We start from the raw sequence: 16,118 nt of genomic DNA, 5'->3' as shown, positions 1-16,118 counted from the left end.
AGAGTAAAACGATAAGATTTGAAGAAAATTAAAGCTAATAACAAGTTTTTACAGATAGAATTTACATAAAAAAAAAACAATAAACTCTAACAAACCCCTCAAGTCGAATCGAAGCCATTGTCTCTAACGAATCCCATTAAGTTGGTTTATCAGTTTTGAAGGACTTTGGAGATCGGTGTTAGGAATTTTATTGAAGTCTCGTGGTTCCAGGCTACTGGGTTTGGCATTACGACTTGCTCGGCTTCGTGCGTCTGCGCAAGTCGCTGCGGGAGCTGGAGATATCCGCCATCTACAACAAGGAGAACCGCTTCAGCTCCGCCATCTGCACCAACAGCCTGGTGCGCGTGCTCACTCGCGACACGCAGAAACCGCTCGACGCTGAATACGTGCAGGTGAGGAACAACACTCAACACTAGTGTGTTGATTATTTTTCTCTCTTGTCTGGCTTTACAAAGTTTAGCCAATGTCAAGTTTGTAGTTATTTGTAACAAGTTAGTTAAACTATACAATTATGGACCCCGTCTGTGCCGGCGCTCGCCGACATACGCACGGCGGCATCCCCTTAGAGCGCTTTCCAGTCAGTTTTAACAAAAAAAAACACTCCAAAAAGGCAGAGCACGCCCGCCAGCTAACACCAACACAGACGAAGTCCAGTGTGTTAATTATTATTAGCAACCCGTCCTGCTTTAGCTCGGCTGTAGAGCCATCCGCCATCTACAACTTGCAGAGCCGCTTCAGCTTCGCCATCTGCAGCAAGAACCTGATGCGCGTGCTCATTCGTGACAAGAAGATTAACAGTCATTTTGTCACGACAACGCGACAAAGGCAAAATGAATGCTGTCGTATTGTGACATGATGGCTAGTTTTCACAATTATGTATGTCGTGTTCAGACGCCTTCTGACGCTATTTTGGATCAATACAGCCGCAGCTTTAACAAACAAACGACTGGTCTGACAGATGCGACAACAGATGCCATCACAACAGATTGCGCATTACTAGTATGAACGTTACTATACCAAATATATAAAATCGTTTCCATTCGCGTCAGCATAACAACACGATATGTCAGGCTACTATTAATCCGCCTTAAAGTTTGTGGTAGCCAGAAAGTGTGGTAAGCCATACTGAGCATGAGTAGTATGAACATGGAACAGTATCGCTTACGTTGTTCCAGGAAGTGAACTCTTACACGGAGTTCGCGTGGTCCCCGGTGCCGTGGGAGCGCCTGCACCCCGCGCTGCGTCCGCGCGCGCTCGCCGCGCATCGCGCGCAGTACGTGCTGAGGGAGACCAACCGCGCGTGAGTACCACATTACTCATATTCATGACTAGATGATGCCGCGATGCCGTCCGTGTGGATTTAGGTTTTGAAAATCCCGTGGGAACTCTTTGATTTTCCGAGATCAAAAGTAGAATATGTCCGTCCCCGAGATGTAAGCCAACTCTGTACAAAATTTCATTAAAACCGGTTCAGCGGCTGAGCCATGAAAATTTATCAGACAGACATACATAATGTTAGCGGCCGCCACCGCTAACATTGGTAATCGTAAAACTCCTCTAACTTTGAATATTTCAAACTTTCAGGAATTCATTCTAAAGTCCGACCAGAAATATAAACAAATTGCTCTGGGGGCGCCACTATAATATATGGTCACTAAATATAATAATATAGTCTTGTATAAATTTGTTCCACTTGTTTTCGCAATATGGCGAGATGTTTTATTTTTGGGTCAGGCTATACAGTCCTGTAAATGTTTTATTTTCATACATATTTTGTTGCAGATTCTAAGCAAAACAAATGAAGAATCGTCGACATGTGTGATGAGTTCCGCCACACGAAGTTACCTGCGACAAACAATGTTAACTCGTAAGACCTTCCAACGATATTCCAAAAATATATATATTTATACACCTTTACTATGAAATATCTTCAAATACTTTTGACATCGTTAAGAATTTTGTAAAATGTTATCATCAAGCAAATCGCGCTAAACTTCTAGTTCGCAATAAAATATAATCATTCGTACAGCTCGTACAGTATATATGTTATTTTATAATGTGTCTAAACTAGCAATAGGAAAGTTAATAGTAGGCCACCGAGTGTCGACTATGAGGCGAAGACTAAAATATATATCATTCGCATTATGTTCGGAGCGAACTAAAAGTTTGGCGCGACTTGTACCAGTGGAAATACTCGTAATTAAATATATAATCTCAAAGTAGCTATTCCAAGTTAGCATTGCGCGCTCTATTCCCAAATCCACACATCAATTTGTATATGAAAAATTGGGAGAAAGGCGCTTGTAATGTTTCTTCTTTCTTTGATATGATACTCTGAACTGACGGTATCGGGTAGTTTTCCACTGGCGCAATGTAATGCGAAAATGGCGACCTTTACGACTACAAGTAAACAAAATATCGTGTCGTTTCCACTTATCTTTTTAATATTGATAAAAACTAGATTTATTCAACATTTGAAATAAAGTATAATACAATATGTTAATATAAAATATATAAGCATTAATGCAATGTTATATTATATAATCGAATATACTTATTAGTTTTTATTAAGGTCTTCGTATATTAAATACACTTGACGCCGAGTCTACTCCGACTCCACTCCGACTCGACTAACAGTAAAGCGTGGAAATGTAAGCTTTATATTGTATTCCTTAAGGTAGAGTTTTCAATGTGTAATTGTAAAAATTGTACGACACTTGGACCACGCATTGTCCACGCATCTTTCTTCTTCCACAATTCAAAATTTTTGAAATTGCACCGTAAAGAACAGGGTATAAAGCTCACTTTTATATGCTTTACTGTGAGTTGAGTCGGCGTCGAGTCTGTGTAAGACTTTTAGAATGACTTAAAAGTGTTATATACCAACTATTTCATATTTATTACTTTAAATTCTTCCTACATCAATATTAAAAAGATATTTTATAATTTTAAATTATAATCTTTAAATTTAAAAATCTCTTGTTATAATCGGGTATCGGGTTTTTCAAAATTTGAGTCTTTTCTAGTTAATAAAATTTTTAGGCGTAAGATATATCGTTAGAAATGAAAAATATCGTTAAAATGAAATATTTACGTTGTCACCTTCAACCTAATCCGTTTCAAATTTTTACAATATAATTGTTATTAAGTATTCAATGAATTAGGCCTAAAAAATTGTCTCGAATATTTTCCAAACGACATGCGAAACCCTCATGTCTTCATTGACCTATTTGTAAAAGTTAATCAAACTTAAAACAATATTACGAAAGTTCCTTTACATAGAATAAAAAAAAGTATTAAAGGTATACCAACATTTTACGAGAAATCTAATACTTGAAACTTTTAAAGCCGTGTACACACCAATAAAAAATTGCATCATGTTTAAAAGTTTGCACGCGGCGTAAATATTTTGGATGCAAACTCGAATTTCTACGTAAATTACGTTCTACACTGACGAAAGTTATGCTTCAATGCTATTTTAGTCGTACACTGCGCACAAGGCTAACTTTAAGTGTTGCTACACACTCGCTTAAGTTACGTCGCTGAAAGTTCGACGACTAAATTTTTGGTCGTAGTCTACGATTGGTACGATACATCTTTTGTGAAAAATGCGTTGAAACGTACGCCATGAAACTTTACGTAGCTATTTTCATACAGAACATGGCGGCAGTGTTCCGACAGCTACGCGCGTCGATCTTTTAGTCGAATCAAGCGTTGTGATGTGTCGCTTGGTATACAAAATAATTTGAATGCGTTCCGGCCAAAATAATCGCTGGACAAAAGATAACGAGAGAAAGCGCCGTAAATTTAGTAGACGTTGTAACTTAATAGACATTGCGAGCGTATTCAGCCGAACTTACGGCGAGGTAATTTACGCAATCTTTTCGCAGTAGTTATCGGTGTGGACGCGGTTTTATTCTGCACTTAGTAAATATTTCAATATATAATCTGTAGCTGTTAAAACACAGAGCATGTAAATATATAGCTTTACACAGCGTTTAGCGAAGGAAATCGAGCCTTTGAAGCCGAGAAAACAAATCGAGTACCTTAAAACAAATGTATAAAAACAATTACATTATGGTTAAGTCATAGTCAAAGTCAATTTTCACCAAATTACTAACAGAGTGTTTATATGTATAAAAATAATATTTCATCTGTGGTCATAAACTTGTGCAAATGAACATACTTGTATGCCCAAAAAATTCTGACGTACGCCCATGTGCATACATTTCGTACTAGATCCCGCAGGCATACCACAAAGTGCCAGAATATTGTCGGATGGGATATACGCTTCTGATATTCGCAAAATGAGTGGGACAGAATGTTTCAGAAAAACAATTTCTGACTATGAGCGGCCGGCGTTAAGCAAACATTAGATAAGTGATTAACAGTCAATGGACAAAATGAAATTCATCAGGAAAAAAGAACAACAAAAAATAGCGAAAATTTTTCCATCCTGATGTACGTATAAATAAAACAAATTCATTCACAAGCTAATGACAACAGATGAAGAAAATAAAAATTCGAAAAAATAGAGTTTCCTAGTAATTTCTAATATGTGTAGTAGTGAATTGAGAATCGCCGAATGATATGTTTACTGGCAACATCTCTCAAAAGAATTACGAATTTATCGCGTAGTTGAAAACAAGCTGAAGCGAGAGCGCGCCAAATTTTGCCAAGAATCGCCCGTGGAATATTATTTAAAGAACTGTGCGATTCTTTAGTATGGCTTTACGCAGGCAAGACATGTTGTTTGATAAAACACGAAATAACGTGAGAATTATTTAGTCAACAACAACTATTATTGACATAGCAATGTGATGATCACATCATCACCCTACCGGCAACCGGTTATGAAAAAAATATAAAATCGCAACCAGAACTAATTATGAAATAATGAAATTCTAAATTACGTCTACAATATTTTCCCCTTGCTCAGAATGTATTAAAAAGAGAGAGTGAGTAGCAAAACGTTGCATTTTTGTATTATTTTCATGGCAACATTTCCACGAATATTTTTAATCTGTGATACATATGTCAGTGACATATCTTTGCCTTCGTATAATCATACTAAATAGACAAAAACGAATAACTAGTGAGAATATTCAATTTTTTACTCCAATTTTTATATAAGACCAAATATTGAATAGTTATGCAACTTTTGACGCGCAAAGACTACTAAGCGTCGAGTGTAAGTTTTTGAGTAAACAGAACGCGTCACTGGTTGATATGTGAACCTTGTTATACCTTGTTATACCTTGTTATATCTATATTGCGATAACTGTCCTCGCAAAATTTTCCATACCTCGGTATGAGTTGAAGATCACAGTTTGGTGCTCGGTTGACCCAACTGACGAAATGGTCCTTAAAACCTTTCGCGTACTACGCCATAAGCTGCCCATTCGTTGAGTTCCAATGTGCAATTGCTAAATTTCAGCCAGCTAAGACCCGTATTCACAAACGTTACTATGAGGTCTCATAGTGCGCTCGAACGCACAGTGTAGGTTCCACCAATCAGATCACTGTATCACGTCAATTTACAATGATCTGATTGGTGGAACTTGCACTATGCGTTCGAGCGCACTGTGAGACCTCATAGTAATGATTGTGAATATGGCCGTAAGTGTCTAATGTTAGCAGGTTAGGTTTTATTATGTTCGGGGGCTGTTTAGGAGTTTAACTCAGGCTCAGACGTAGTTAGCAAGTTTTCTTTTGAAGCGAAGCTTCTATAGCGTCGTGTAAACGGAAAAAATAAAACATCGTCACCGTTAACTTTTTGCACGGTTAAACTACTGTTTCGAACACATAAAGCTCTGCGCGCGCACGTTCTAACCGCGCTTGCTTTGGAAACCTACTTTTTTTAATAAATACATTTTTAATAAGAAATATAATTATATATACTTTCTCGGGAAAACTATACTTGCTTAGAAGTTTCGCTTCTGTCGGGCACATGGACAAATAAAGACATCCCCCGACGCCACCCGTTTATCCAAAAAGTTACACTCGGAGCTCTAAAAGTAAACATCTAGTCATCAAAACCGTGGGCCAATTGTACATAATAAACCTACACACTTACACCCGCGGTCGAGAAATCTGCACAAAACGTAACCAAGTATTACAAAAATACATATTATAATTTATATATCAATTCTATAGCTTTAAGAGAACGGAAATCTCGACACTGTATAAAATACAGTTATTTTTGTCATACGTGCCACTCTGATTTTCGCGAAGTTATCTAGATTTTTCCGCGAAACGTGAAACTTGTAGAATAGGCGTTACTTTTTAAGCAAAGACACGATTTTTTGTCATTTAATGAATGTTTATCCGCCACGTTAAGGGTAATAACATATTTTTGAAACGAGTCAATTCAAATTCCACTTTCTTGATAACCTCCCTGAATAAAATGGTGGGTTTCGTAAAATTCCACACATTTTCCAAGTTAGCCTAAATCTTAATTGAATATTACTCGCTTACGAGTAAGCTTGCAGTCAAGGGCTAACTTCTCGAATAAAATAATTTGTAGGTAAATTACTTACAACTTATTATTTTTTATTAATACTTACGCATGGCTAGAATAATAAGTGTGAGGTCATATCGCGTTTCAAAAATATGATGCCCCCTAACTGTGGATATTACTTTATATAATCCTTATGATTACTAAAACGAATATGTTACTAAAAAATCGAAATGTTTCTAAAACGTGTGACGATTATATTACGATATACTAACTATAGACGAACGATCGAAAGTTATTACCATCACCTTGTACATTCTAGACGAAAATTTAGCCGAATTTTCAGTTAGTTTTATTTCAGGAAACAAAATAGTCCGTCCCCATGATTGCTTTTAAATACACTGACTAAAACAATTTAACTGAAGGCTTTAAGGTTTACCAGTCAATCCATAGCACTATGCCATGACTAAATTCGGGGACACATCTTGCATTAAATGCCTTTGTAATTATTTCTCATGTAGGTGGTAATTTGAGGATTAATATAGCATCAGTTCAATCCGTGACCTTGGATTGATAAAATTAACACAGCAGCAATTGCAAAAACTGATAGCAAAACCTGTCGTCTAATGGACCTTTGGACACAGATTGTTTTGATGCCAAATTAATTTCTAATGGTTACCAAAGATCGAGTCATCGCACGGCGCTATGAATTGGGCGAGTAATTTTACTTACACAAAACGCAAGGTGTACAAGTATTGATGATATAGGTAAATTTACTAAAAAAATCTCAAAATCATAGTCACGCACAAACAATGTGATCTTAAGAGTAACCCAATACTTATTCAAAATATGCCTTTAACTATAGTGTACAAAAAATATTTTAAAGATATATTGAAAACATTTATCTTCGATTTCTGTAATATCGAGTTGTGCTAAACAATATAATATAATACATATAATCGAATAATCATTTCACTAGGCCAATTTTAAAGTGTATGAAAAAAAAATTTGCTTCAAATAGGTAATAGGGTACTAAGTACTTTTATTAGGCTGAGTGCCCACTATGTTCGGGAACCTGTAGCCTCCCACGCTCCTTTGACTGCTTTCAGATGCTCGGTACGCCTGGAACTGTTGAAGAGCAAGAACGTATATATTTTCCTTATTTTTCCTTAGCTAACTTAAAAGATAAATAACTCTCTGATTATATCTCGGAGAAATAAAGTCAAGTATCTTAATCTGCTAGCCAGTTCGCGTCCGAGGCTTGAGATGTTCTATAGTTTGATTTTTCTCTTGTTTGACAGTTTTATTGTTAGTTAGTGATAAAAGTGTGCTCGGTGCGTCACTTACGTGTTAATGTGACATGCGACTTTTTACCTTTTAAATCAGTTAAGAAAGAATACATTCTAAATTAGAGAGAATCACGGAGCGCTACAAGTTCGCGAACCCAGTGGAGACTTAGCTTTAGATAACGAAACTCACTATGTTATTAATAATAATAAAAATATAAAAAATTGTTTCCTTCAAATATTTTTTAAGATGTTTATAAAAAAGTTCGACGCGAAGAACATATATTGTAAGGCAACGAAGAGACTTACCAACATACATTCCCTGAGACTGAGACAAAATAGAAGAGGCTTAGATCAAATAAGAACATAAATGTATTACAAAATAATTTTAAGAACAACTAAGATGGTTACGGCAAAAGTTCACATCGTTGAAAAGTTAAAACACGCATGAATGATACGAGTAACTTTATTTCTATACTTCAGTTTCATTACTCAGACTTATAAACACATAGTTCCTAGAGCATTGCTGTAATAATCATCATCAATCATCAAAAATAATGTATAACATCGATATATAGAAGCTTACAAAAAAGGTATGTAAATCTTATTTCTCGAATCGCATTGCTATTTATTATCAGTAAATATTATCTCGGGCGTACCAAACTATAAGCCACTAAGTTTTTGTGACTAAATCAATTTAGAAAAAAATATTTATCAACTACTTTTAACGATTTAAATGAATTAATTTATGTATAGAATATTGTTACTCCTACAGTACTCTGTATTAAATATTACATATCGAGCTTTAGTAAGAAATAATTGGCAACTTCAGCTTCGTAGAGCGTCGTCTCTGTCGTTCAGACTGACAAGATGGCGACAAAAGTCACATAGGTATGTATGAGTGACAGAGACGACACTACCAAGCCGAAGCTGCCGATTTATCTCTTTCTAAAGGTTCAGATGTTTACTGCCGGGTACTGTACCTACTTAAAAATTGACACCAAATATCTGTAAATAAATAAGTATTATCTATTATTACTGATACTTTTGCCGTGGCCGCTTTAATTTTAACATCTGACATATTGAATTGTGATATAAATACAAATGACAACCGTATCTTATAAGAACATTAACAAAGGAAAACATCATTCCCGCCTCTTGTTTTAATTATTTGTTTGTCTCTGAACCCCTTTTCGATAAATCAGCTTTAAATGTAGAAAATATGTGTCTTTGCTATTATGGCACTATTGTCGGTCTTGTTATTCTGATGAATTTTTATTTTATGGGATTATAAAAATAAAGGCAGTTGTAGCTTCCGGAATGTGTAAATGTACGAATTAATCGATGTAGTGATATGATTATTGCCTATTTGACATTTTCTTAAGCCAATCTTTCTAATCATTGACAAGTTTATGTAAAAATTAGATAAGAACGTCAGATGTTCTAGAAGCGACTGCTGTGAAGATTCAAATCTATTTGACCCTAACTCGCAGTAGCTATCTCTTTTACTCTCTCAACCGATAGATTTTATATGTCATGTAATATTGTTTGTAATCATTGTTTCTAATAGTATAATCCGGAATTCCTTTTAAATACAATACCTAAAGTCAAGAATAGCAGGGCCGAATGAAATAGCATATCAATAAGTATGCACATCTACTAATGAATTAATTCGATTAAATATCAACACCAAAGAGGTTTAATAGGTATGCATACTTTGTGTCGTGGTAGCTAAGTACTAAATACCAATGTGAAGGGGACAGAGATACTTTATTTACCACCAAGACTTCAATAAGGCTGTGAAACAACTTGATTCGGTTTAGCTTTTCAAATTGTATCTATCGAAAGTAAGGTTGGAAGAATCAGATAACTATTACTTTTGTATGTTTAAAGGTGGATAAAAATAGGTATAAAACATGCAGGCACTAGTTCAATGTGTAATAGTCATCAATGTATATAGATGGGCCCTTCGAAGATAAAAAACGCGCTCAAAAAGTCAATAGAATTTGCAAAAGTCTATTGACTGTCAATGACGATGACGTAAGATTCAAGCGTATTTTTGCGGACGGCATTGTATGGGAAAAGCTAATCCATATACATCGATGGTAATAGTCATATTAAAATGCCATAAATATCAATATCGTGCCATATGCCATAAACAATATAACAGAACCAAAACAATGCTGTCCTTTTTTTATTGAGAATGATGCAAAAAGGATGCCAGCACTATTATCAATATTGGTTTACTAAACAATTTATTTCTAAAATCATAATATTGTTATTCCGTTACTAAGTTACAAAATATGCATATCTGTTATAACAAAGGATTAGTGCCAAAACTGAAATATACCTGTAAAATATATATAGCCATGTTAAAAGTCATCTGATTTCTACCAACCAAATATAGGGCATGATAAATTAAACAATCCCATTTGTATAAGATTTTAATATCGTAAATCAATATAAATATCTGCAACTGCCAATTAATAAAGAATGCCAAAATAAGTGGCTGAATATCATGCCCTACTTTAATATGATTTCATTAGAACTTGCTCAAAATGTTTTGCATTTTATAACTACATGTTTTTGGGATCCTAAATCATAATTACTTACATATTTTTATAAAGGTTTAAATCTGAAATATGACCTGTCCGCTTATATGCGATTAGACTACAGTATAATATTAAATGTAGTTATTTGAATCTGACTGGATTGTACAAAAAAATGATGCTTAAACGATCATGTGAAGTTCTATCATAATAATTAATACTTTATTTGCTAAAAATATTATATCTGAAGAATGAAGCGACGAAATACATTTTTTTTTGTTCTTTGAGTGAGTTTTAAAAATCACGAAGCTAACCGAATTGCCTAGATTTAGATCAAAATTGTTGTACTTATCCATCTGTAGTAGTAATAAAAGGGAATGTGGAGATGTATTAGGAGAATCAAGTGTTAAACAACTGTTATCAAGAGTGTATCGGGCCCACTTTCTCTCTTTTTTGTTTGTATATCAATTTATATCTCTGCTATGTTATTTTCTATTTGACCAGCGTATCTTAATAAATCGGCGGGTACAGAAAAATATAGTAAAGGTGCATTTACAAATTCGCACGAGGTGCGAGATGGGGCACAAGCCGTATGGTCATTCATTCGTCGCTGGTTTCGTCTCGCACTCGCGTAGTAGCGAGATTATGCGCTGTTAGTCAATTGCCAATTGCATTAGTCGCGTCGCGAGAACGAATGTGTAAATGCACGGTAAAATCATGCAGTCTTACTACTATATACTTTTGGTCGTGAAACTAAATCGTCTATGTTGCTATAAGATCGGTTGACACGTCTAAAGCTAGACTGGGAAGACTAGATCTATTTTATTAAATTTCGTATTTCTTGATTTGAATTAATAACACTTTACTATTTAATGTAGTCAAAATATTTCAGTGTCTAAAGCCTACATTATGTTGAAACAAATTCGATACATTACAAAAAAAATAAATAATTGTTATGAAAAAATTATACAGATTTATAATATCGATTAATCGAATCGGTAAGTTACGAAGTTATGATTGAAATTTGGTACATCACTAAATCAATTTAGTCTTAGAGAAAATAACAAAGACAGAGTTAATAATTAAAAATCATTATCGTTGCTGGAAAGTGGGCCGAGTTTTTATAATATTTTTATAAGTTTATTTGTGTTTTGTAGATCTTAATATTTTATATCTATATTACTTTGATATCTATCACACATTTCTTGATGGTTATAATATATTTTTATGTCGAAATTTTCTATTCAGTTCTAACGAATATAGGTGTTTGTTGGTTTCATTTTATAATTTCTATATACTTAATATAATTAGGCATAGGACGCGGAATAAGAGCCTACAAATACGACACACTTACAAAATGAAAAATAACTCAAAACATCTTAAAATGCACATAAAAACGACTATATAAAACATGCCATTTTATTTTGGCCACAAGACGGTTACAGACGTAGGAGTATAAGATATGAAACGAGGGTTGTTATGGCTACATTTAAGGCCTACGAATATTGTCAGCTGTCACAAAAATCGAATGCGCTCCGGAAACCACTCTGCTAATATATTTTATACTAGACTCCGCAGATCAGTCAGAAAGACAGACGATTTCTGATGCTTAGCCTAATTTAGTAAAAACTTAGCACGCAATGAAAAATGTCGATTTTGCTCTATTTTTGTTACGGAGTCAATAATTCTATAAATTCGTCTCTTATTGTTGAAGTGTAACTGGTGATTACCCGTTCTTATGTTTCAATATGGCATTAGTGTCTAAATAGACGGACCACACGACAGCAAAAATATAAATATCCTTAAGGTAAGTGAAGAAACAAAATATTCTGATAAGTATAGTAATTATGTAAATATTCACATTTTTTTGGTTCAAAACCAACACTATGTTCATTCTTCACGTTGAATCATTTTCCAAGTGAACATCACTTTTTAAAGAATGTCGCATGTAAAATGCTGATGCGACACAAAATAAAAGTGTACAATGTACATGCGATATATTATCGAAGACGTGCCGACCGTTCGTTGTCGCATCTCGTCGTGTGCTCGCAATGCCTTTGTTCGCCCCAACTGTACTCAGATTGGCGCGGAATCGGAGCGGATTTCGAAAAATTTGCATATTGATCTCTATTTCTATTACGCACGTGTCAATGTGAAGCGATCCCATCTTCAGCGGTTTCTTATCATTTTGACCGCTGCGGTGTGGCTGTGGCACGCCTGAAAGTTGCCTTACATTTTCATACACTTTCCATGATACGGGCGCGGTTTACAAGTAACTTTAGTGACTTCAATACATGCGTACAGTGACGGCTCTCGGTGCGCGTCCTATGCGTCGTAGTTTACGCGTTATGTATAAGTGACATAGTTTTTAAACCTAACCGTTAATGTTCACGTACAACCTTTTGCCTTGGACCGCTTGTTGTAACGGTAGATATATATTCAAATATATTTGTCTGTTTGCATATTTTATTAAATATTATTAAATTTTATCAGATTTATTACTTAAAATGCTGTGTGCGGATGCGCGTTTAACAGTTTTTGTGTTATTTTTGCCAAAAATGCTTGACTACCTTAAATTTCATATAAGCGATTTATATATACCTACTAGTAGGTATGCTTGTAGTATAGTAATTATTAAATAATTATTATGAAAATTATAGCCTTGTATACATATAGTATTTTATATTAACAGGTATAAACTATTAAAATAAATATTTAATATTCAAAACTACCAAAATTATAAATATGTACTGCCTTATGACATTTAGATAACGGTGGTGATCTACCTATAAGTTCATTTACTATTAAATATTAATAAATATTTTCTCTAAATAGTTTCTCTGGAAGAGGCCATGACCTGAAAAGGGTTCTTCATAAAATATTATTTAGATAAATTAAATTATGTAGCTAATTACTTTAATATTTAGTATTTTTTCATAGTTTATAATGCCATACTAAGATAGAGAAGAAATAAAAGGCTTTTTTTATTTTATTTATTTTATTAATAAATATACAGAAAAGTCCCGCCAAATGCGGATGAATATTATTTTTATTATAATCTGCTTAGCAAATGTAAAAATGCATTAATATACCTGTTGAATCTGCTTAAGAATATGATAAAGAATTGCGTCCATAATTTGATTTGATACAGAAACAAATCAAGTGCTACAATTACTTTTTTTTTCAAGATTTAAAGTTTTAAGGAATACGTACTTATGTTGAACTTTTTATCATAATATCTACGCGTGTTTTCAATAACAATATATTATAGATATAATATGCTATATTTTTTCGATTCGGTTATATTATTATATAACGAGAACTATTGATCAATGAGCAATACAATAACAATAACAATGAACCAATAGTAATATTGGATATATACTTAATTAAATAATCTTTATTGTGATACGTTTATCGCCTTTATTATGAAAGAAATATCATGAAAAAAGCATATCAAAGATTGTAATTTCTGCCTTGTGAGCTTAAATGTTGCATTTTCATGAATTCGCTACTGAAGTAGGAGGTATGTGTGAGTAAAGTTCTGATATTAATGATCGAATACGAAACGCTGCTTAATATTTAAGCGCACCTCGAGAAGATCTGACGTTTCAATATAAAATTGTAAGTGTCTAGAAAGCCACAAACGGTCGTTCGATTTGAAAAAATTATACGGCCACAAATGAAATTATTCCATTTGAAATTGAACCTTAATAGTTTGCGTTAAGAAACAATAAAAGCTATTTTATTTAATTTTAAAAAATGTTGTTTGAATGACCGCTTGTGGCCGTCTAGAAACTTACTATAGTTATTTAAAAACGTCAAATTAATTTAAGATGTACTTAAATTATAAGAAGCGTTTTAATATTCGTTTTAAACCAGCTATTTAAAACTGTTAAAAGCCGCATCTTGATTTTTATTTGAAAATCAATCCAGCATCGTTATAAGGCCTGTACTTATCCGTTTCGAATTTGGCAAAACCGTGTACCGTTAAAACTCAATAATGTATTTTTTCTATATTATTATAATATTATAGTTACATAAACATATATGTCACTAATAAATATGTTCGTATGTGTAGCATTTATTGGTTTTATTTCTTTCTCCTAACTAATTATCTGGTAAGTAGTCTTTATATGGCGCTTCCAGAATCTAGGACCTAGAACCAACAGTTTGTATAGGTAAAGATGAAATATGATTCATAAAATTTTGTACTAAATGTTTGCCAAATGAGAGAACGACAGGTTTCCTCACGTTTTCCATCACCGTTAAAGAAAAGTAAGTGTTGTGTGCCTGGGATCGAACCCATAGGTATCACACGAAACGTGGCTGATGTCTAGCCACATCTCTCCGCCATATCTATGCATATTAGATATCTACGTCTTATTGTAAGCGACAGGTCGAGATGGCAATCGTGGTATGAGCTATATGGCTCTATTGCCATCTCGACCGATAGAGTCGGAGGTACAAATGGTACTTAAGCCGAATTTACACTATGCATTTACTTTCATGCATGTTGAGACTAATGTCGTGCCACTAAATGCATAGTGTAGTGTAAATTCGATAGATTTAAGGTCAAAAGGAAGTAGGAACAAGTGGGCCATAAAGGTTTCCATATCGGTCGCCCACGTAATGGGCACATGCAGTAATACGTGACGGCTGTCAATATATTGGTTTACTTTACTCGTTCTTTAATGCGCATGGTTTTGCTTCCGTTTAGTAATGTTGGCCTAGCGTAAAATACCTACTTCAACTATTCAATGTCTAGTATGTATGTCACTAGCTTTGTCGTTGAAGGAAACATCGTAAGGAAACCTGCATTCCTGAAAGTTCTTCATAAATAATGTTCTCAAAGGAGTGTAAAAAGCATATCCGCATATAGCGTGGTGCACTATGGCCTAAAGTCTAAGCCCCCTGCACAATGGTAGGGGGGGGGGGGGGGGGGGGGGGGGCGACGATGGTTAAGATGTTATTGATGATGAGGTCTCTACTCTCTCTGCATCGAATTCTTCAATATTCCTCATACCGCCACCCTCTACATCGTCGGTCCATCTTGCTGGAACACCCCATTACGCTTAATTAGTCGCAGTATCCGCCCTAGAACTGTCCGACTCCAGTGGTCATCGGTCCTACGGCAAGCGATTATTGGGGCTATATCAGTGATTCTGTTTTTCTCATAATGTTAAGGGGTTTCTTGAAATTCTTGCGGTGGGGCACCAAGGTGCTTCCACAAGTTGTAAGTAGGTACATAATATGCCTACGAGCTATGGCTAAGTTATAGCTAAGTACAGTACCCAGCAGAAAATATTGCACATCGAACTTTAGAATGAGATTTCGGCTTCGTAGAGCGTTGTCTCTGTCACTCATACATGTGTGACGTTTTGTCGGCCTCAACGACAGAGAACGCTCTACAAAACCGTTATCTCATTCTAAAGTTCGATGTGCAATATTTTCTGCCGGGTACTGTAACAACCTAACATTAGGTATTCTAAGCAAACAAATAAATGAACGATGTCTAACAGTAACGCTTGAGTCATGCAATCGTGAGTCAAAGCTCGTAGGAGACAGGTGTAGCACCGACGTGGAAGCATGCGCCCACGGTCCATCACTGGGTTAAGGCTGGGCCGAGATTTTCAATGCTCCCATTGAGCTGCATCATAGAGGCTAGAGTAGCAAACCTCTTAGCACGAAACTTGTGATTTTTTAATTTATAGACTAGCGCTTGACTCCGTCATGATTGACCTGCCAGGCGCTAACAAGTGATGCTATGATGAAGCGCACTGGCCTAGAAGAGATGTCTATTCACTCTTTATTTGCAGGCGAAAA

The 16,118-nt window shown here is 35.0% G+C and overlaps 1 protein-coding gene across 1 annotated transcript in view; it reads left to right on the top strand.

Annotated features, from left to right (window-relative positions):
• The window catches only part of LOC123865639, a 33,029-nt gene extending 18,654 nt beyond the window's left edge, over nucleotides 1-14,375 (top strand). Inside the window, exons 11-14 of the mRNA XM_045906802.1 lie at nucleotides 211-392; nucleotides 1,176-1,300; nucleotides 1,783-5,473; nucleotides 5,591-14,375. Of these exons, the coding sequence (XP_045762758.1) occupies nucleotides 211-392; nucleotides 1,176-1,300; nucleotides 1,783-1,789 (314 nt within the window). The 3' untranslated portion in view covers nucleotides 1,790-5,473; nucleotides 5,591-14,375. The remainder of the gene's footprint in view (nucleotides 1-210; nucleotides 393-1,175; nucleotides 1,301-1,782; nucleotides 5,474-5,590) is intronic.
• The last annotated feature ends 1,743 nt before the right edge of the window (nucleotides 14,376-16,118 follow it).

The sequence above is a fragment of the Maniola jurtina genome, chromosome 5 (genome assembly GCF_905333055.1).
Source record: "Maniola jurtina chromosome 5, ilManJurt1.1, whole genome shotgun sequence".
Lineage (NCBI taxonomy): Eukaryota > Metazoa > Arthropoda > Insecta > Lepidoptera > Nymphalidae > Maniola > Maniola jurtina.
The sequence above is the reverse complement of the archived record's forward strand: the minus strand, read 5'-3'. Positions and strand labels throughout refer to the sequence as shown.